General features: G+C 34.2%; 1 protein-coding gene across 1 annotated transcript; it reads right to left on the reverse strand.

The window, feature by feature from the left end:
* Positions 1 to 223: 223 nt before the first annotated feature.
* LOC122312430 (potassium channel AKT2/3-like) lies at positions 224 to 6,568 on the reverse strand. Its single transcript, XM_043127035.1, has 11 exons — positions 5,749 to 6,568; positions 5,092 to 5,310; positions 3,882 to 4,040; positions 3,551 to 3,608; positions 3,082 to 3,399; positions 2,636 to 2,875; positions 2,121 to 2,441; positions 1,801 to 2,001; positions 1,566 to 1,641; positions 866 to 1,441; positions 224 to 578 (listed from the first exon to the last, which is right to left on the reverse strand). Exons 1-11 carry the CDS (start codon positions 6,039 to 6,041, stop codon positions 448 to 450), a joined length of 2,592 nt encoding a protein of 863 aa, XP_042982969.1. The 5' UTR covers positions 6,042 to 6,568; the 3' UTR covers positions 224 to 447.
* Between the last annotated feature and the right edge of the window lie 16,298 nt (positions 6,569 to 22,866).

Raw genomic sequence — 22,866 nt, forward strand, 5'->3', positions numbered from 1 at the left:
AGGAGAATCTCCATTTTGCAAATGGAACAGGTTGGAATCTTCGGCACGCAACGAAACAGAGGCTAATTCACTTATCTTGCATCTAATCTTAAGAAAAGATTGAAAAATCTTGCAGTAGATGTGAATCTTGCAGTGGTTAGAAGCAAAACCCTAATCTTGTAGGGTCTCTGATACCATGAAGCAAATCCAGACTATCCAACTAAAAAAAACTACTCGAAACACAGAAGAAAAGTATTATGTATTATTTTCACCTTATTCATTTACACAGGAGAGCAACTATTTATATCAGAGAAAGAAAGTAAAAGTGACTGAAGTAACTATTTACATTAACTATTTACTATTTACAATAAAGTAGTAACTATTATTTACCATATCTATGATATTTTTTTTTTATCTTTAAAACATAATTATATGCGGCATTTTTTGCTTGGCCTTTTTTGTTTCCAATTATATAGAGGAATTTGGAACTTCAACTATGAAAAGTTTATCTTTATCTCTAATTAAGTCAAGAGAGTCGATCTCTGATCCTTCTTCATCTGTTACCGTGGCATTTCTTGCATCGAACCCAAATTTCTGACCTATTAGAAGAAACACAAAATAAAAAACAAGGGGATGTATATCAGATTAAAACCTTGTCAGTTGTCACCTAGAATCAAAGCAACATATATAATGATTGAACTGTTAGCAGGCCATTCTAAATGATAACTGACAGAGATAAAGCTTAATTTTGCAGAAAAAAATGTGGTCATAGGGAACATTAATATATATGTCTTGTGGGCATAAATTTTGGATGTTGAAAAATAGTGATCATATATATAATTAGTATTTAATTAGCAGCACTCAAAGATATATATGTCTCGGGTACCTGCAATATTTCTGAGCTCCTCAAGTGAACCCGGCAACCTAATTAGCCTTCCAGCTTCAATGCAGCCAGTCTCTCTCCTCAAAATTGGATTGCCTCTATAAATGCTTACCCTTGGACAAATTGATCCTGTTCTGGAGTAGTACTCTCTCAGATTGCAACCCTGCTCCCCTTTATCATGACCCCACAAAAGAACTTGATTTGTATTGGGGACTCTAATCTGGTGTCCAACCTCTCGCTTTTGCAACATTTCATTCAAAGTTGTCTGAGGAAACTCGTATGTTTTGGTGTTGGACGTTACATCTGCACCATTCAGAACAAGAAGTTTGACCATTTCCACATTGTTTTTGGACATGGCAATCTCGATTGCTGTCAACCCGTGTCGATCCTTTGAATCGACGTTTAGTCCTTGTTTTGACAGTTCCTGCATCACCGTCAGATCATCTCTATTTGCAGCAGTGCAGAAGAGATCGCCAGCAATATGTGGATCAGAAATGGCAGCAGAGTTGTAGAGGGTCCAGAATATGGAATGATGTTTTGATTCTATAGCATCCCACAGTGCAGTGTTGCCCTTTTTATCTGCATGCATGCCATGCATATATGGTATGATAAAAAATCCCAAGGGCATACTAATTATGTTGAAGCAGAAGAATTTCACCTACTAAAATATTTAAACAAAAATGGGAAGGTTAGAGGTCATTACCTCTTAAGTGTACTTTACATGCGTGCTTACGGAGTACCAAAACACACTCTTCATGCCCTTTCGATGCTGCAATGTGCTGATGCATTACCAGAAAATTACTACTAATTATAATGATGATTATAATGATGATGATGATTATATATATATATATATAGAGAGAGAGAGAGAGAGAGAGAGAGAGAGAGAGAGAGAGAGAGAGAGAGAGAGAGAGAGAGAGAGAGAGCGCGCAAAATACCAATGGGGTTCTTCCTTTAGAATCTACAATATCAGGATCCAACTTGGCTTTGAGAAGCTCATCTAGAAAGGCAGCATTGCCAGTCTTAGCAACAGCCAACAAGTTACTAGCCATATTTGGGTCACCGGCCTGATTTTCTTCTTCCTCATTCTCTTCCAGCAACTGATCTCCAATACTAAGATCCTTTAGCTTTTTGTAATGCTGCATTTACAAGTTATAATAAACCTTTAAATCCTTTATCAAAGTGAACAAGCATATATAGTTATCAAAAGATAATTAATGATCATCGTAAGTCTTATATGCTATGCATGCACACCGACCTGAAGGAAGTTGTTCAGCATTTTCTCGTAGTCTTCTAGCTTGGTCTGTGTTGACTCGATTAGAACAGTGGTTTTGAGCCTCAGGAGTTGTGAAAGCGTCTTGGTTCGATAATTAAATCTTTGAGGCTTACAGCAAAGAGCACCAACTTCTCCGAATATGTCCTTTGATTGCAAAGTGGCTATAACTCTTTCTTTCTGATCCTTCTCGCACTCAATTATTTCAACCTCACCCGATACAATGATGTAGATATCTTCCGGGGCTTCATTTTGCATTATGACATCCTCTCTAGGTGGTACGTACTCAGCCTTCATCTTGGCAACCTATATCCAATACCAGATCATGTATGCTTAGAGCAATTTAATTCCCTATTTGGCAAGAAAAATGGACCAAAAGAATCTGATTTTTTATAACTGGATTGACTGTGATTGTCAGATTTTAATATATTTTAATATTGATGTTAAAGAACGTATGCATTGTTCTTTCAGATTTTAACCATCAATATCATCGATCATACCATGATTAAGATAGTTTCCTTCGTAATGCCCTTGAAAAGATAGACGTTCTCCACGGTAGGCAGAAATAAACGCTGGCAGATACTTTTACAGATAGACTTTGGTAGCTGCTCAATCAGTTGCTGCTCGTTTAGGTGCTCAGCATTGAACCTTAAGCACATGTAAGCCAATATCTGCTCTTTTAGCCTTGGAGTCAAGCGATTTTGGCTTACGAAATTTGATGCTGCTTCAATGCTATTTCTCTGCAACAATTTATATATATAGCCAGCCAATCCCGCCAAATTCATCATCAGCTCAGCACACGGATCATTAAGTGACACAAATTAACAAGCATAATTATGTGAATTGTGACGTGAAATTGATAAGTATACACTCGGAGAGAGAGAGAGAGAGAGAGAGAGAGAGAGAGAGAGAGAGAGAGAGAGAGAGAGAGGAAAAAAATACTCACAAATTCCATGGTACGACGAGTTCTTTCAAGGACTAAATTTGTCATGTTACCAATAATGTAAGAAGTGAGGCCAAGGTTAACAAGCATATAGAAAATAATGAAGACCATTTCCATGGTGTTGACAGCATGGAGATCTCCATAGCCGACTGTGGTCATGGTGGTAATGGACCAATACATGGAAGAAATATAACGTGTGGAAAGGCTTGCTTCTCTGAAATTTGGGATTAAAGTTCCAGTCCATGTCTTTCCTTGGTGAGGGTACAGTTCTGCTAGCAAGTAGTAGAGGCAACCAGCACAATGCACCGTAAACAGTGTCACCTGATGAAGCCAACAAGATGATTGATTTACATCATCACCTCATGCATGCAAGTTGTACGTACGTGGGTTCAGAAAAACTCGTGTCAATGCTTGCAAAATGATCAAAATGCATGCATGGGGCCGAGTGGGAGTGGATATATGGGCTACTTACAGATAGCAGCCTAGCGCATCGGAGCCAGAAATAACTGAACCTGATGTCCTTCTCAAGCCTGCCAAATTAGGGAGCCCAATGCAATTTAATCTCAGAATGAGTCCGGTTGCGGGCTTCAAAATTTGAATAAACATGATCATAAAAATTTTAAAAATCTAAGCAACGACATTTCATAAATTAATTTGTAAGATTTAAATTTTAAAATTTATCTTTTAAATCATATATAACAACATTAAATACTGTAGAATATTCTACTTTATGCAATTATCTTTTTCTCATTTTCAAGTGAACTGGAGAATGCTTTTCCTAAATTTAGATAAAACTGACCGACCTGGTGAAGAGTTGTTTGGCCCGTCGGAGTCTCCAAAATCTGAGCATGCCCAAGAGGGTGTAAGAGAGACCCACACGTAGTTTTCCTGTGAACAAGTATCTAAGTGCCTCAAGTGGCATTGTGGATACCACATCCATCACGAACCACGTTGACAGGTACCTTTAATTAGTCAAATAAGAGCATCAGTCCGTTAATATCAAATTATATATTAAATCATCAATATTTTTTTTTTTTTGAAAAATTAAGTTATAAAAAAATAATCAAATCTTGAATATTATATATTTCAACTGGTACGTACGTAAGATGACACATATCTAGAAATTTGGATGGGTGTGGCCTGAAGTTTTAATTATAATGAAGACTGCTGAATGGGGAGCAAATTAGATAATCTATGTAATTAGTTGGTTTAAAATTCTTCAATATGTGGTATGGCGGTTGGCTGTAATATGTAATATTATTTTATGTTAAAACCATGTCCGGTCTAGTTTGTGAAACAAATGACCATTACAACTAATAGTGATGATGATTAAAGCGGGATGAAATGATCAATGGTCATTTGTTTATGAATAAAATGCATATTGTACATACTAAGAGCATTGGTAATGGCTTATGCATCTTCATATTCATTTTCATATTTACATAATATCTCTCTAAATTGATCTACACTGGATTATGCATCTTTAAAATTTTACATAACTATAAATAGTATTTCTTCAAGTTTGAAAAAATACCATTCACTCTCCAAACATTATTTTACTGTTTTTTCTCTCTCCTACCAATAAAATCAACTTTGTGAAATTTGTATTAAGATGATTTTGATATATGAAATTTGTATTAAGTTGATAATACAAAGTGTTCTTTAGTATATATCAATATTGATTGATAAAATAATTGATCATTTTGATATATGAAATTGGTAATATGAAATTCATCCCGCTATATATATAGTAAGTCAACATTAACAACCGTAGACAAAAAAGTTCGGTAAAAATCAAATTATGACATGTAGATAGTACTACGTAAATGTGAGGTGTAAATCAAAATCCTTCTAATAGAATTATTTCAAAATCAATGATCATGTTCATATTTGGCTTCAATTAAAAAGACAATATTGATCAGACTAGGCCGGATATATATGCATGGTTGATGAGGTTGAAAAACAGATAAGTCAAAAGTGGTCCAAAAAATATGAAGGTAGGGTATAACTAACCTCACTGCAATCTTTCTAGAGTCATGAACTGGAAGCTGAGTCAGTGAATCAATATAGGCCACGAAAAATGTCAAGAAGATATCGACCCCAAAGAATAGATCCACAATGCTGTCTGCGATCCATAGCAGTTTCTTGGGAGAGGATCTGAGAAATGCTACCTCAAATGGGTAAACCCATGCAGAGTACGCAACCAGAAGCACCATAAATGCCTGCCAACTCCTGCATACATACATGATACACACACCAACCCAGTCTATTCATCTTTATCATCATTTGTATTGTAAATTAATATTTGAGTAATGTTAAATACAATATTAAGACGTATGAGTTTCGTGTATATATATTCCCGGCCTTTTGAAAGGCAGTGAGAACCATCATTAAAAAGTGAGATCTTTTTACGTGAATCACAGATTTGTCTAACACTACACACGCATATGTAAATATAGACATAGGTACTTACGTAGAAAGTAACATTAATTTTATAACAATTTATATGAACTAAAATATGTGGTCATCATTAATTCATGGTGATGGCCGGTATGTGATGATCCTCAACACAACGCGTACGTCCAAACGAAAAATTAAAGGAAATAAAAAATAATATTCATAAAAAATATTATTGCTAATTCAGTTCCATGTACGTACGTACGCAAGTACCTGTATCTTGAATCCATCGGCGATATGATCCAGCCTTTTGATTCTATTTGATTTTGGGTGTAATGATCACTAGAAACACCGAGTGGCGGAATGATGAGATTCGAAAGGTAACGCAAACTGAGAGATGCTGACGCATCGCTTTCTTCATGCTCATGTACTGGGGTTTCTGGCTGCAGCTGCAGCTGGCCACTGTGCTGGTTTTTCCGGCTATCCTTCTTCATGTCAGAGGCTAAGTCATGATCAAGACTATTATTGTATGGACCAAGCTGTTCCTTATCCTTTCTTCCAAACATAGTACCAGAATTTTTTAAGACAAATATAATAACAGAAACACACACAAACGGAGCTAGAAGATCAGAAAGGGATCGGATGAGAGTCCCGGCCGGCCAGGAGTAATTATATTACTGAGTTTTGGAGAAACATGAGCTAGTTAGCTTGAAAGAGCAAGGGGGAAATTAAAGGTAGGCTAGGGTGGGCTTAAAGTTAAAAGAAGAGAGCTTTATGATCATGATAGATGCAGATTCCATCGCTTGGTGGATGTGAATAGATGGAAGTAGCTGTGGGGATTCTCTGAAGTAGTAGTACTAGCTAGTAGTAATAGCTGGAAGTGATGATCCTGGAAAGAGTTAATAAGAGTTGAACATGAGGATAAAAAAGGTGGACCATTTGGATCGGAAGACCTGCATTGTCTGAGGATCATCGAGTTGCGATAAGATGCCAAACAGAAAAGGGATGTGCAATTTTTTGGCATTGTTTGTGTAAAAGCACCATATGGACCATCTCATCTCTCTCTCTCTCTCTCTCTCTCTCTCTCTCTCTCTCTCTCTCTGTACGTACATAATACATAATAAATCCAACATTATTCATGTATATATGATTTTACATGAGTATGTATGGTGTCAAAGTGTGAAGTAGTACTTGATATTTATGACCCACTGCAATATCTGGCCGGTATGGCCAATTAATTGGCCATATCCTATTAAACGGTCTCATCCTCTAAATCATACGTGGAAATCTAATTATATATTAAGTATTTTCAAAATATGAAAATTGTATTATAAAACTTCATTTGATTAAAATTATTTATATTATAATAAGCATAAGTTTTTAATTATATGATATCTTTAGTATGAATGAAGTATCATGCACTTGTTTATGTTTCCACAATATTTAATAATGAAAAATTTCACTCATCATCCTTATATCATAAAGCAAGCATAATTTTTTTTTTAACCAAATATCTAGTATATGGAAAATGAGTACGTGTAACAATCCCTTTAGTTTAGTAAGAATAAAATAAAAAATAAAAATAAAAAATTAAATATAATATATGATGTATGAATGATGAATGCATGATTCTTTCATAATTAGTGGCCATCCATGTTTTAACCAAACTTATTGCCAAACTCGTTTTTAGGTGGGGGCCGCCTAGACATATATTTCGTATCCTAGTAGCATTGATCGAGTTAATTGACATCCTGTTTAATTGATTGGCATAATCCTTAAGACTCTAAAAAAGGAGGTCATGAGGCGTTTGAAACCCCCTCTATATATCTTTATATATATAAAGTGGCTATCTAACGGAATTTTATTGGTTTAACGGTTTTTGTTGTTTTACCGTTAAAACTAACGTCGTTAGTTACATGAATAAATTAAAGTGACTCTCTCTCTCTTCTTAAAAATTCTTATTTTTTTAATCTCTCTCCCAAATTACTTATGAATAAATTCATAATTATTAAAATTTATGCAGCCTATAACTCATGCATTAATGTTCATTTATTTAAGAGGTATATTAGATATTTATATAGATATATATATCTATATAAATTATATAAATATATATTCTATATTCTATTATATATATGATATTTTATATAAATTATAATTTATATTTGTGATTTAAAATTTCTATTCATTCCTTATATAAATAAAGAGAAATGTAAAATAATTAAGTTTAAATCTATTTACCAACTACATTTACAAATACAATTATTTCAATAATATATTATTTATTTATCAATTTAAATTCATTATGAAACATTAAAATCAAATAATAATATCTTATAAAAACCTTAGTATTTTATTTATTTATAAAAATTATATCACTTTTAAAAATAATCGCTTTATTAAACTAAGAAAACGTGCTCTACACGTTGCTTTACAGTTAACGATTTATCTCCTGCACTCAGTTTTGGTTCAAGGTTCTTTTTTTTTTAAATTCTAAATGCTTTAAAACTGATTTAAGTTTATCTTACTATTTGATGTTAGAAATTATATTTTTTTTTTCTAAAAGCATTACATTATTAATCAAAAATTTTTCCTTAATAAAAACAATATTAATTCTTAAAAATGATATTTTTATACATTGGGTGAACGTCCCTTGGACGTTGCCCAACTACTAGTATATATATATATATTTTAAAGTAAATTGATGACATACTAGGAAGGGCACAATGTGTACTGCAGTTGAAAAAAAAAATATTACTAAATGATAAATGAGAAGATAAATAAATAAAAAATTTAAATAGATTTAAAAGAGGTTATAAATTTACAAAAATTATATCAAATATAATAAAAAGTGAACAAAAAATATAGACTTTATATACAAATTACTGCTATATTTAAGCATATAATTACAATAGTGAAAAGTTTCATAAAAAGAGATTTGAACTTTTATGTTGTTGTTTCAGTTATAGGACTGATGGAGAGGATGCTTAACTTCTTCTGACGCAATTGTTCAAATTGATTAATTTCTACACCTAGATAGATGATCCATTCTTTCTCTAATTATTACATATCATTGATCTAAATTAATTAGTACATCTAAGAATAAAATGAATCTATTAAAAAAAGTCAATTTGTTGAGAAATAAATTACGGAAAACAAAAATATATGGTATTAACCATCTTTGTTAAATACATGTGTATTCATATCAATATAAAAGAAAAGATTTTCTTTTAATAACTGGGTTTTTTTTAACTGTTCTTAACAAATATTTAACAAAAATATGATACATATGTATTTTACCGATTGCTTATTGTTACAACCATCAAATATATTTAAAGACCTAAAATAATGACGATCATAACATATAATAACATTGTTATCAAACAAATAGAATAAGAATTTTTCATATGAGAAAAAAGAGAACGTACCAGAAAGTATAGGACAAATAAAAAAGCAACAAAAGTAGAGAAAATTAACAAAAAGCAGAATGAGAAAATGTGAAACAACAACAAAAGTAGCATATTTGTTACAAAGAATACATTAGAAAAAAGCAACACAATAATTGTATAGTGACATCTGTTAAATAATACTATATTAACATATTGAGAATAATAAGATATGTAACTATTAAATTGAATATTTACATAATCCAAAATTGAAGGAAATAAAATGCTGCATGAAATAACAGAACAAACCATATTACATTAGAAATTGTAAATCTACATGAAATAATGTTATTAATATCAAATTTGTTATTGAATGATTAAATTTATTCAATAATCAAAAAATATTTAGATTTGGAAATGATGTATCTAAAGAAATCATTAAATGAAAGTCATTAATAAAAGAGAAAAATAATATATAAATAACTCAAAATGAAAGCAACTAAAATGCTATAAAACAATACACTTTACTTTTTTAACATTTTATTTCTATCAAATTTTTATGAACAATTAGTATTTATTTTGAAACAAAGAAGAAGAGACTATAGTCCAATTAATAAACCCAAAATCATTTATAACATTGTTTATTTTTCACACCTAAAGGCCAAAAGAAATTAATATCTTTTTTAAAAAATGATACTTTTTTCATAAAGTGTCCCGATCTATATAGTCCAAAAAGAACCAAAACCCAACCCACTCATTCCCACATGTGACGCCATTTAAACAAAGCAATTAACCCTAATTTGTTTTTACTTTTTACCTTTAATTCTCTCTCATTCCCCTTCTTCACCTGCTATGTCGAGACAAATTTTCATTCGTCAACATCCTCTGTCTCTCTCTTTCTCCCCTTATTTCTCCCTCTTCTCTCTCTCTGAGAAGGTCACTCTCTCTCTCTTTTCTCGAATTGTTTGAAGGATTTTTTTTTTTTCACATTTACACATATATTTTAGATTGTGTTTGGATCTAGTATATATATATATATATATATATATATATATAAATGGCATATATGCCAAATCAGAAATGTTAGAATTACATATTAAATCATAGTCGTCTAGCTCATTTATATATCTCATAATTCTTTATTTGGTGTAATTAACATTACCCATTAACATCTTAAATTTATCAATTTAGACTGGTTTAATTAATATTACTTTATGAGCATTAACTTATAATCAACACAACGTGTTGGAAGAATATTCCTGACCTTATTTGGTTGTACAAGCACTATGTAGGAAGGTGAGCCGAAAAATGGAAATAGCTCATATATAATTAAGTTTAGTGTGTCTTAAACCACGGGTAATAAACTAATAAGGCAGGCAGGCATGAATGCATGCATTTAGGGGATATATAAAAACAGAAAAAATATATATATATCAAAACAGTTCATCCAAGTTGATATGTTGAGAAGGTCCACATTCCTCTTTTTTGGTCACGACCATGTGAAAAGGTATGCTTTTTGCCAAGAGCCGTGCTACTACAGGTTGTAGCACAAGACTCGTCCGGAGAAGAGCAAAAAGTTTTTTTTTTTTTTTTTAAATTTATTTTCCATTCATTTTTTTTATATTTTTAAATATTTTTTTAAATTCAGAATATCAATAAAAAATATTTTTTTAATCACTAAATTAAAAAAAAAATTATCAGAACCCAATCGGATCCAAATGTTGGTAGGCCTAGCATTTTTATCAGACCCAAATTATCTGCCCACGCCCATTGCGCAATATTGTGCGCATATCAATTTTGAGATCAATGAATTTTTTTTGTTTGTCATTCTTCAAAGTTGCTTAGCAGATGCTTGGTGTCTCTTATAATAGCCTACTTATCTAGTCAGTTGGTTGTTTGTTCTGGTTATTGCATGAACAACTTGCTTAGAGTCTCCTTGGATGTAAATGTTGCTCGCCCCTCTGTTATGTGCCTCTTCAATTACAAGGAGTGTCGCTGAAGCTTCTCCAATGTTGGGATTTGTGCTGTGTAGAAAGGTGGTGCTTAAAAAGACTAGATCTGCATTTTCAAATCTACAAGTGGCTATTGCTACACTACCATGGCTTCTGACTGCTATATCAAATATTAAAAGGTGGAAGCCTTCAGGGGGGAGAGATCTTAAGTACTCTTCTAGATGGTTTTTTCCTTGCCATGCTTTGTGGTGTGTCATTGAAAGCATTAAAGACTTTGAGTACAAATTGTTCAATGGTTGGGATGGTTGAATGATGAATAACTTGATTTCTTATGAACCAAAGAATCTCCATGGCAAGGGTGGCAAAGAGTTGGAAAGAATGTGCCTCCTCTTCCGACATGTTCAATTCAGTGACGGGATTGAGGATGATTTTGATCGAAGTTGAGATATGTTGAGTTGCAAACTGATCAATATTTATGGGCCACTGTGGTTGCCTTCAAAGGATCCTTGAGAATGAGCAATTTAAAAACAAATGGTTAAGGCTTTCCTCTTCAGTTTTACATAACAGGCAAAGTATTTGATCATCTCCAAGAGGAATGACTCTTTTTAAAAGAGATCTGGTAGGCAGAATGTTATGATGAATTTTCTAAAGGAGGAGCTTCAGCCTGTCTTGCATTTTCAGTGTCCAAGCTTCTTCCAATTCTCATTTGAGTGTTGAGTGGAGCTATTTTGTTGGTTCTTTATCATTACGACATAGGCTAATTTGACAGAAAATTTTCCAATTGAGTTATGTATCCATTTGATTTTGTCATCCTTTGTTGTGTAGTTATAGTTAGAAAAAGAGATTTTTTGGATCTCATTGACAATATCATTGGAGAAAAGAGCCCGTAGGAGTATGGTGTTCCATCTTCTAGGCTCCTCAAGGGTTAATTCCACAACTTTTAGATTGGGCTCTTTGGTATAATTGTTCGGGTTTTATTGGGGTATGTGATTTTGTAATATGGGAATCCAAGAATCAAGCCAGGCCTAACATTGGTACTATTATTGATTTGGAAACAATAGCTTGACTTAATGAACTATCTTTGTTTTAGGAGGCAGTTCCAAAACCAAGAGTCAATTGGTTTAGGATTTACTTCAAGAAATGAAGTATTCCTTAGATATTTGTTTACAAGCATATTTTTATAAAGACTGTTGGTGTTGTTTATGATGTGCCAAGCATACTTAGAGATGAGGACTTTATTGAAGAGTGTGTTGTTTTTGAGACCGAGTCCTCTGAAAGATTTCGATTGACAGATGGATTTCCAACATTTAGGCGTGAAGGCTTTGGTATTCTGATCATCATTACCCCACCAAAATCTACGGAAAGAAGCATCCATTTTGTTGGTTATAGACTTTGGTACCCACATGGTAGACATTAGGTAGGAAGGAATTATGTTGGCTACTGTTCTGATTAATGTAGTTCTACCAGCTTGAGAAATGATTTTTGATTTTTAACCTTGCAGTCTGTTTTGAATCTTTTCAAGAATATCTTTAAACAGATTGTCCTTAGAAGCTTTAATGAAAATGGGTAGACCAAGGTAAGTAAGTTTTGGTGGCGAATTTTAAAGTGGAGAATCTCTCTTATTTTCCTTTTATTTCTTATGCGAGTGTTGTTGCTGAAATGGATGGAGGATTTCCCAAAGTTGATTTTTTGACCAAACCAAGAGGAGTAGGTATCAAGGCAATTTGCAAAAGTTCTAGCAGTTTGGGTGGTTGCCGATCTAAAAAGGATGAGGTCATTTGCGAACAGGAGGTGTGAGAGTGATAGGGCCCATCTGGAGATTCTAATCCCTTCCAAATTTTTGCCAATTTCCTCTCTAAGAGTCAATCTTGAGAGTACCTCACTACCAAGAATGAATAAGAAATGGGATAGTGGATCTCCTTGTCTAAAACCTCTATAGGGATGGAAATGACCAGTAGGTGAGCCATTTATGATGATGGAGTATGATACCATACAAATACTTTGACCCAGTTGATCCATTTATGGTTAAAATCAAAAAATTTAAAAATGGAGAAAAGGAAGGGCCAATCCATAAAGTCAAATACATTCTCCATATTGATTTTAATGGCAATGTTTCCTTTCTTACCTCTCTTCTTTTTTCAGATAGTGAAAAAATTCTTGTGCCATAATTGTGTTTTCATATATGAGTCTGTCTGGCACAAAGGCTGTTTGGTATGGGGAGATTATGTTGGCCAGTAGAGTCTTGAATCTGTTCGTCAAGATTTTTGCAATAATTTTGTAGCAAACATTTGATTGACTTATGGGACGGTAGTAATGGACAGCATTCAAATTTTCAATCTTGGGAATGAGGAAAATATTAGTGTGGTTAATTTCTTTAAGGATTTTCCCATGAATGAAGAAACTTTTAATGGCAACTTGCAAATCTTCCTTGATTAGGTTCCAGTAATGCCTATAGAAGAGACCAGTGAATCCATCTGGGCAAGGGGCTTTTGTGGAAGGAATTTTTTTGATTGTGTTTAAGATTTCCTCATCAAAAGGGATTTTGCAAATGAATTCATTATCGAAGTACTCCGTAATCTTGTTTGGGAATGAAAATTAATTTCCTCATAAATATTAGGATTATAAGTTCTATAGATCCTTTAAAAGCGTTCCTGAAATTTTGTTTTGATAACTGAGGGATCAGAAGTCCATTGCCTATCTTCCAATTTTAGATTTTCAATGTTGTTCCTTCTACGCTTTATGGTAGTGGAGGTGTGAAAAAACTTAGTATTGAGGTCCGTGATTGTTAGCCAAGTATTTCTCTTCTGAGCTGCTCATTGAGATTTTCTCTGATATCCACTTCCAATATGGTTGAATTTTGTGTTGGTTCTAATTGTTGAAGTTCAATGAAGGTGTTGTTGAGGAGTCTTATTTTTGTTTGAATGAGACCAAAGCAATTGATATTCCAGAGTTTTAAGGCTTGTTTAGTGGCTTTTAGTTTTCTTGTGAGGATGTAAGCAGGGGTTCCAACAAAGTATGTGTGCGAGGCTTTCTTAACAACCTCAAAGCTAGTATGATCTCTTATCCAAAATTCCTCAAATTAATTTTTTTTTTTCCATTTTGACTTCTTGTGGTTTCCAATAAAAATTGGAGAGTGATCAGAGGATGCCCTGGGAAGGGTTTTTGTAGAAGCATTAGGGAACAGAGTCTTTTAGTTGAGATTTGCTATTCCACGATCAAGTCTTTCTCTATTGCTGTTATGGCCATGTCTATATTAATCCAAGTGTGGTGTGGGCCAGATTGTCCTCAGTCTATCATTCCAAAAGTGTCCACATATTTTTTCAAATCATTCGGGAAGAGGTAGAAGTAAAAGGTTTACCACCAATTTTTTTTTTTTATTATTGCTTAAGAATGGTGTTAAAATCACCTATTGAAATCAAAGTGCCAAAGTAGTTTGCAATGAGTGAATTAAGGAGACTCCAGAATTGTACCTTGTGTTTTTTTTGTGCTGGATAATAATCTAGATTAAAAAGGCAAGGAATATGAGCTAGATCAAAGTAGACTAACATGGCTATTACATTAATAAAAATATAAACAGTTTCAACATCAAGTCTAGGATGCCATATAAACAAAAGACCTCCCCATTTTCCAGATGGGGAATTATAAACAAAGTGGGAGAACCCTAACATATTCACAATATTAGTAGTATTTATAGATTACAAAAGAGTTTCTGAAAGAAAAGTAGCATCAAGATTGTGATCTTGATATTGGCCTTGAGATTTCTGATTGCGGGGAATCGATTGATACCCTAGCAATTTTATGTCAGTATCCTCATGAATTCTCTAGCGGCAGTTTTGACCCTACCACTGTGGTCATTGGATTCAAAGGGAATAGATCCATAACTTGAGAGTTGGATAAGTTACCATGCTATTCTTCCTTATTCAGATTGTAAGGTGTGAATCTGTGCTTCTTTGTACTACACCTTGTAACTCGTCCTTTCCTGCTTGTGTTGTTTTTTACCCTGCCAATGTGATCATTGGATTCAAAGGAAATAGATCTATAACTTGAAAGTTGGAGAAGTTACCATGCTGCTCTTCCTTGTCCAGATTGTAAGGTGTGAACCTGTGCTTCTTTGTGCTACGCCTTATAACTCGTCTTTTCTTGCTTGTGTTGTTGTGGGTCTCTCCATGTGAGGGAAATTTATGACAATGGCATACTTGTGCTGTTGTGGGTCCCTCCATGTGAGGGAAATTTATGACAATGGCATACTTGTAATTTTGCTTGCCTTACATATATGTATAAATGGGAGTGGCAGCTGAAAAGAGGTGTACTTGGCCCAAAAAAAAAAGTGAGAAGAGGAAAAGACGGGAGAAAAAAAAAAGAGAGAGAGAAACCGTACATGCATGTACGGAGATTGTTTTTCTTCATACTTTCACCAGACATTTTGAGAGATCATCCGTAGTTTGATTTTAATGAAATTTCAGTATGTTGCTCGTGATATTGACAGCTTTATTTTGACTAGTTCTGATTGCTGAGATTCATCTTCATTTGTCCTCTACATATACTTACTTGGTGAAGTCTTTCTTGTCACTCTTGTGGTTTTTCATCTGTATGATGATGATTTTGTGTCGAACCAAGAATATAGATACTCTTGATGTATTAGTTACCTTTAGATATTGTTCTAGAGAAGATAATTTGTAACTTCATTATCATTGATAGTAGAAGTTTAACTGGACTAGGTCCAATAGTTTTTTCCTTCGCATTGGAGGGTTTTCCACGTAAAAAATTTTGTGTCTTGCTTGTGAGTTTATATTTACTAGATTATTAATTTAATTTACACATTGAAATGGTAGAAAAATATTCCACTATGATTTTTGGTGTTCACCCTAACAAAGTGGTATCAGAGACAGGTTCATTATTTTGTTAATTATCAGTGAATTAAATATGGAGGATTCATCTAGTAGTATGATCAAACTTACTTCTTCCAATTACCCAATTTGAAAGATAAGGGTGGAGGATGTTTTGTATTGCAAAGAGTTATTTGAGCCTATTGATTTGGCCAGTGTTAAACAAGAAAAGAAAACTGATGATGAGTGGAAGAAATTAAACAGGAAAGTTGTAGGTCATATCGGACAATGGGTTGACTAAAGTGTCTTCCATCATGTAATCAAAAGAAGTAGACGCTTACAGTCTTTAGATAAAATTAGAAAGTCTTGATGAGCGAAAGACTGCACAAAACAAAGTTTTTTTTATGATAAGAAGGCTTGTGAATGTAAAATACAGGGATGGACAAAGTGTTGCAGAGCATCTTAATAATTTTCAAGAATAATGGAATGAGTTTTCTAACATGAAACTTTTTTTGGATGATGAAGTTCAGGTTTTACTTTTGTTAAGTTCTTTGCCAAATAGTTGGAAAACTTTGGTTGTGTCCCTCAGTAATTCTGCGCGCAGTGGTGTAATGACTATGAGTATGACGAAATATAGCATGTTCAATGTAAAAGCAAGAAGAAAATAGCATGGCATTCATTCTCATTCAGAGGCACTTGATACAGAAAAGTGAGGGTGAAGTAAAGAAAACTTCGTGGTGATAACAATGGTGACAAGGCAAAAGGAAGGTCTGCTTCAAGAAGATGAATAAAATATTTTCACTGTGGTAAGTTTGGGCATATGAAGAAAGAGTGCAGAAAGTTTAAAAAGGAACAGCTGAAAGAAAAAAATGAAGAGCTGAAAGAAAAAAAAAAAAAGACTGCAGCAGTTGCATTTGATACTGATGTGTTCATTGTTTGTAATGATGCTCATGTTAATATTGCTTGTTAGGATTCTACTTGGGTAATTGATACAGCAGCTTCCTTTCATATTACCCTGCGTAGAGATTTCTTCTCTTCCTATACTAGTGGTGACTTTGGTTGGGTTAGGATGAGAAATGAAGTAAAGTGTCAAATTGTGGGCATCGGAGATGTGCAATTGGAAACTTACATTGGGTGCAAATTGCTTATCAAAGATGTCAAGCATGTTCCTCATATGCGTTTTAATTTGATCTCAATTAGAAAATTGGATGATGAAGGCTACCATAATCAACTTGGAGATGGAAAGTGGAAACTTAGTAAAAGCTATCTTGTTCTAGCAAGAGGAAGGAAGGTTAACATTCTCTACAAGACAGATGCAAGATTCATCAAGGGCGATGTTATTGCTGCTGAGAATGAAATCTCTATTATTGAGTTATGGCATTAGAGGCTTGGCCATATTAGTGAGAAAGGACTTAAGATTCTTGCAAAAAAACAAGTCCAACCCAATATCAAAGGTACGCAACTAATGCCATGTACTTATTGTCTTATGGGAAAACAATGAAGAATTTCTTTTAAGATATTTTCTCCTTCTAGAAGCATTGACATTTTTTATTTGTTTCATATTGATGGTTGCATTATAAATGCTAAAAGTTTTGGTGGTGCATTTTATTATGTCACTTTTATTGATGATCATTCTAGAAAAGTATGGGCTTTTCCATTGAAAACTAAAGATCAAGTTCTAGATGTGTTCAAGACACTACATATGAAAATTGAAAGAGAAACCGGAAGAAATTTAAAATGTGTTCGGGCAGATAATGGAAGTAAGTACAAAGGACCATTTGAAGAATATTGTAGAAGTCACAGCATAAGGCTTGATAAAATGGTTCCTAAGACTACAGCAAAATGGTGTAGTAGAGAGAATGAACAGAACAATTTTTAAAAGAATCAGGTGTATGCTTTCTCATGCAAAATTGTCTAATTCTTTTTTAGGTGAGGCAATGAGAACAGTAGTTGACTTGATCAATCTTTTTCCTTCAATTCCTTTGGATGGTGACATTCTTGAAAAAATTTAGTCAGAAAAAAATATTTCTTTTGAGCATTTGAGGGTGTTCAGCTACAGAGCTTTTGTTCATATTCTTAAAGATGGGACGTCTAAACTTGATAGCAAATCCAAGCAGTGTATCTTCCTGGGTTATGCACATGAGGAATTTGGTTACAGATTGTGGATCCAGTTAAGAAGAAAATTCAGAGAAGCATAAATGTTGTTTTCTTTGAAGATCAAACCATTGAAGATGTGAATCAAAAGAAGCGTGAATTTCTAAATGAAGAACTTGTTGATATGGATTGAGTTTTTCCTTCTTCTATGATACATAATGAGCATGGAGAAGATGCATTAGAAGAACCGGTTGATACTATTGAAAGAGACAAACCTGAAATTGATGACATGGGATTAGATCAACAAGTAGAGGGATCTCCTTCAGAACCACCCGTAGAAAATAAGTTAAGAAGATTTACTAGAAAGCATAAGCCTTCCATTGAATTTTTTGCTGCTGGGTATGTTTTACTTTTTGATGGGGGAGAGCCAGAATGTTATCAAGAGGCCATGCAACATAATCAGAAAGATGAGTGGTTAAGAGCTATGCAAGAAGAGATGAAATCCTTACATGAAAAACATACCTATAAACTGGTAGAACTACCAAAGGGTAAAAGAGGATTGAAGAATAAATGGATTTTCAGATTGAAGACTAAGCCAAACAGATCACAACTAATGTACAAGGTCCACTTGGTTGTGAAGTGATTTAGTCAGAGGAAAGGCATTGATTTTGAATAAATTTTTTCACCCGTGGTAAAAATGTCTTCTATCAGAGTTGTTTTGGGCTTGGCTGCTAGTATGAACTTAGAAATTAAACAGCTTGATGTGAAGACTACTTTCCTCCATTGTAATTTAGTGGAGGAAGTATACATGGAGCAACCAAAGGGGTTCGCAACAAAGGGTAAAGATCATCTTGTGTGTCGACTGGAAAATATTTTATATGGACTCAAGCAGGCACCTCAACAATGGTACAAGAAGTTTGACTCTTTTATGAGTGAGCACAAGTATGATAAAACTTCTTCTGATCAATGTGTATTTGTTAAAAAAATTTCTGAAGATGATTTTATTATTCTCTTGTTATATGTTGATGACATGTTGATTGTTGATCTTGATTATGGAAAAATTAATAAATTGAAAAGAGAATTGAGTAAGTCTTTTGTTATGAAAGACTTCAGCCCTACAAGACAGATCCTTGGTATAAAGATCTCTCGTGACATAAATAATAGCAAGTTGTGGCAATCTCAAGAGAGTTATATCGAGAAGGCATTAAACAAGTTCAACATGGGTAAGGCAGAACCAGTGTGTTCTCCACTTGTAGGTCACTTGAAGCTAAGTTCAAAGCAGAATAATACAAGTGAGAAAGATAAAGAAGAAATGCAGAATGTGCCTTATGCATCAGTTGTGGGCACAAGACCTGATATCGCTCATGCTGTTGGAGTTGTCAGTCGATTTCTCTCTAATCCTGGCAAAGAACATTGGGTAGTTGTGAAATAAATTCTTAGGTAACTCAAAGGTACTTCCAATGTGTGTTTGTGCTTTGGAAATGGTAAGCATATGCTTGATGGATTTACAGATATAGATATGCCTAGAGATATTGATTCCAGAAAGTCCGCTTCTAGATATATGATTAGTTATTTAGGAGGAGCTGTGTCATGAAAATCTAAACCGCAAAAATGTGTTACTCTATCTATCACAGAGGCTGAGTATATTGTCATAACTGAAGCTAGTAAAGAGTTGCTTTGGATGAAGAAATTTTTAGAAGAATTGGATCAGAAACAAGAGAAGTATATTATCTACTGTGATAGTCAAAGTGCTATCTATCTTAGCAAGAACTCAACCTTTCATTCAAGATCCAAGCATATTGATGTGAGGTATCACTGGATTCATAATGTATTGGAGATGAAATTGTTACAAATTGAAAAAATCCATACTGATGAAAATGAATCAAATATGATGACAAAACTATTGCCTATGCAAAAACTCGAAGTATATAGAGCAAAAACAGGTTTGGTGGAACCTCTCACATAGTCAGTAGGGGGAGATTTGTTGTTGTGGGTCCCTCCATGTGAGGGAAATATATGATAATGGCATACTTGTAATTTTGCTTACCTTACATATATGTATAAATGGGAGTGGTGGCTAAAAAGATGTGTACTTGGTAGAAAAGAAAAAGTGAGAAGAGGAAAAGATGAGAGAAAAAAAGAGAAACCGTACATGCCTGTACAAAAATGGTTTTTCTTCATACTTTCATCAGACAGTTTGAGGGATTATCTGTGGTCTAATTTTGATGAAATTTCAGTATGTTGCTCGTCATGTCGACATATTCATTTTGACTAGTTCTGATCACTGAGATTCATCTTCATCTTTCCTCTACAAATACTTACTTGGTGAAGTCTTTATTGTCACTCTTGTAGTTTTTCATTTGTATGGTGATGATTTTATGTTGAACTAAGAATATAGATATTTTTGATGTATTGCTAGCCTCTAGATATTGTTCTAGAGAAGACAATCTTTAATCTTATTATCGTTGATAGTGGAAATTTAACTAGACTAGGTCCCGTAGTTTTTCCCTTTGCATTGGAGGTTTTTCCACATAAAAATTCTTGTATCTTGCTTGTGAGTTTATATTTATTAGATTATTAATTTTATTTACGCATCGAAATGGTAGAAAAATATTCTACTGTGATTTTTTGTGTTCACCCTAACAGCTTGCTGGTATGTCCTGAGAGGTAGTGAAGGCTTCTGCAAAATTTTCGCCTAATTTTTGCTCTGCTACCTGGGAAGACAATGGGATGTTGCTTGTTGTTTCCTCTTCATCAATTAGGGCCACTGGGATGGTGGAACTTAAGCTACATCGCTTGGACGTCTGAGGGTGGACTCTGTTTCCTGATGAGATATTCTCTCTCTTTCTTTGGGTTTGTGTTTCACTCAAATGTTGGTTTGGTGTGGTGTTGAGTTCCGTAACGTGGTGCTGGAGTATTGGATTATTTATGGTTGGGCTAGCAATATTTGTTTTGGATGAATTGATTGCCGTTTGTGTGAGGTTTGGTGCTATTATGTTGGAGTATGGCCTGTTTTCGATTGTGCATGGGTTGATGTTGTGAGGCTGAAACAGAATTGGTTGGGTTGGTTTGAATGGGCTAATTGCCGATTGGAATGGGCTAAAGGTTTGGGGCTGGAAAGGAATATTATTCGATTGTTGTGGGCTGAATGTTATGCATGCACGGTCCGATGGGCTTACTAAACGAGAGACTTTTTGGTTTTGGCCCAAGTTAACGTAGGGGTTATGGACTATTTTGAATTGGGATATTAATTGCTAGAAGACTGACGGCTCTGGAGGTATTGTTATATTGGAAAAATCGAGTTACAAGCACAATTATACACTAATATGTGCATCAATTTAATGTGATTGATCAAAAAGTAGATTTTATTGAAAACAGTATTAATTTAAATTTTGAATATGAAAGAATCAGTATTGATATGCAGATTAGTACGTATACATAACAAAACTCTATTATGTTTCCTTAAGTGCTATGTTTTGGTTCAGAGTTTCAGAGGGGTGAATTAAAGGCATGCACGTGGGCTGCATTTTTTGCTGTGATTCAACAGTGCAAGGGTAAGTTGTGGGGGTTTCTAGTGAGGCCATGTAGCTTAATGGTCTTTTTGTTCTTTCTAGGAGAGACTTGAAGAGGTGACTATCCATGTAGGAGACATGTTGATTAGATGGGGCAAAGGACTGAGATTGTACCTCTTTTGTGCAACTATCATTTAAGCCTTTGGAATGTTTTGTCTGTTGGTCCGATGAGTGCCACATGTAAGGGTTGTTTTGCATGGAGTTTTTGCATCGATGCATGGTTGAATCCCAGGTAGAAGAACAATACCGAATTTTGAAAATGCACTACTACCACCTTTGAAAAGTGTTGGTATTTTTTAATAAATAATATTTATTAGTAACATTTTTGTTTAAGAGATTATTACCGTTGCTTCCTTAATTCAGCTTTTATTTCTCTTCTTTTGAGAGAGAGAGAGAGAGAGAGAGAGAGAGAGAGATAAATGTGTGAATATCTTTTGAGAGAGAAAAGAGAGAGAGAGAGAGAGAGAGAGAGAGAGAGAGAGAGAGAGAGAGATTAGTTAAATATGTAAATATTTTGGAGAGATTTTCCAGATAGTAAAAATGTATTCTTTGGGTGGAGTTTTGAGTTCAACCACTTGTGCAGAGTTGATTTTGGTTATATGGTGATCAGTTGGGTTGTTGTATCCTGGAGGAGTCAAGTCAAGAAAAGTTCTGCTACACCGGTTAATTTGAGATTTTGCAGACTGCAGAGGGCTTGAATGTCCTTAAAGAAAGCGAGACTTCTGTGCCTCAGTCCAAACTAACTTCGTTTCAATTTTAACTTTATTGTGATTTTCATTACATTATTGTGTAATTTCACCAACAAAAAACATGCCTTGTTGAACCTTGGTAATTTGCCCACTAGATTCTCCTTTCTTTTCTGGTATTATTTTACCTTTTCCTTTATACAGAGGCTGACTCTGGAATTTCTTGAGGACCGGATTGTTTTTGACTGAGATGTTGATGTTATTCCTTGGTTCATTTATTTGGATAGGGGGCAGCAAAGGTAGTCTCTTGGCATTTGAAAGCTTGGGAAAGGATGAGTTTACCATATTTTCTTCCACTTTGTTGGTTCTTTTTTGCTCTTGTCCTTTTGCACGCATGCTTTGACCATATTGAGGTTCAACATCACTTTTATGTACATGAGGGCAAGACAGTTGCACATGGCCAAGTCTCCCACATATGTAGCAAAACTTCGAAAGTCTCTCATATTTGAATGTGATTCTTGTAAGTTGTCTATTGACTCGGGGAAGAATGAATCCATCTGGTAGAGGCTTTGAAGTGTATACTTCATCCCTTATCCTTAGAAATCTTTTAACAGAAACTGCAATGTGATCAAATTCAAGCAGATTTCCCATTACTCTATCGATCTCTTCTACATTTTCTTGGGTCATCAATTCCAGAGGAAGCCCATGTGTTTGTATCCAAAACGTCGAATGCCTTATATCCACTTCTTGTAAATTCTAACCTGGAAGCCACTCTTTTATAATCATGTGGTAGCCTTTGAAGTTCCAAGGCCCTTTGATTGAAAATTTTGTTTTTTCTTGTGTAGTGGGGAATGTGAACATGAACGTGTTTTGGT

The sequence above is a fragment of the Carya illinoinensis genome, chromosome 6 (genome assembly GCF_018687715.1).
Source record: "Carya illinoinensis cultivar Pawnee chromosome 6, C.illinoinensisPawnee_v1, whole genome shotgun sequence".
NCBI classification, from domain to species: Eukaryota; Viridiplantae; Streptophyta; class Magnoliopsida; order Fagales; family Juglandaceae; genus Carya; species Carya illinoinensis.

Coding starts and splice junctions, on each gene's coding strand:
- LOC122312430 (XM_043127035.1), bottom strand. CDS start 6,041: ATGTTTGGAAGAAAGGATAAGGAACAGCTTGGTCCATACAATAATAGT. Junction 5,311..5,748: donor CCGATGGATTCAAGATACAG/GTACTTGCGTAC, acceptor GTATGTATGCAG/GAGTTGGCAGGCATTTATGG. Junction 4,041..5,091: donor TCTAGAAAGATTGCAGTGAG/GTTAGTTATACC, acceptor GACTAATTAAAG/GTACCTGTCAACGTGGTTCG.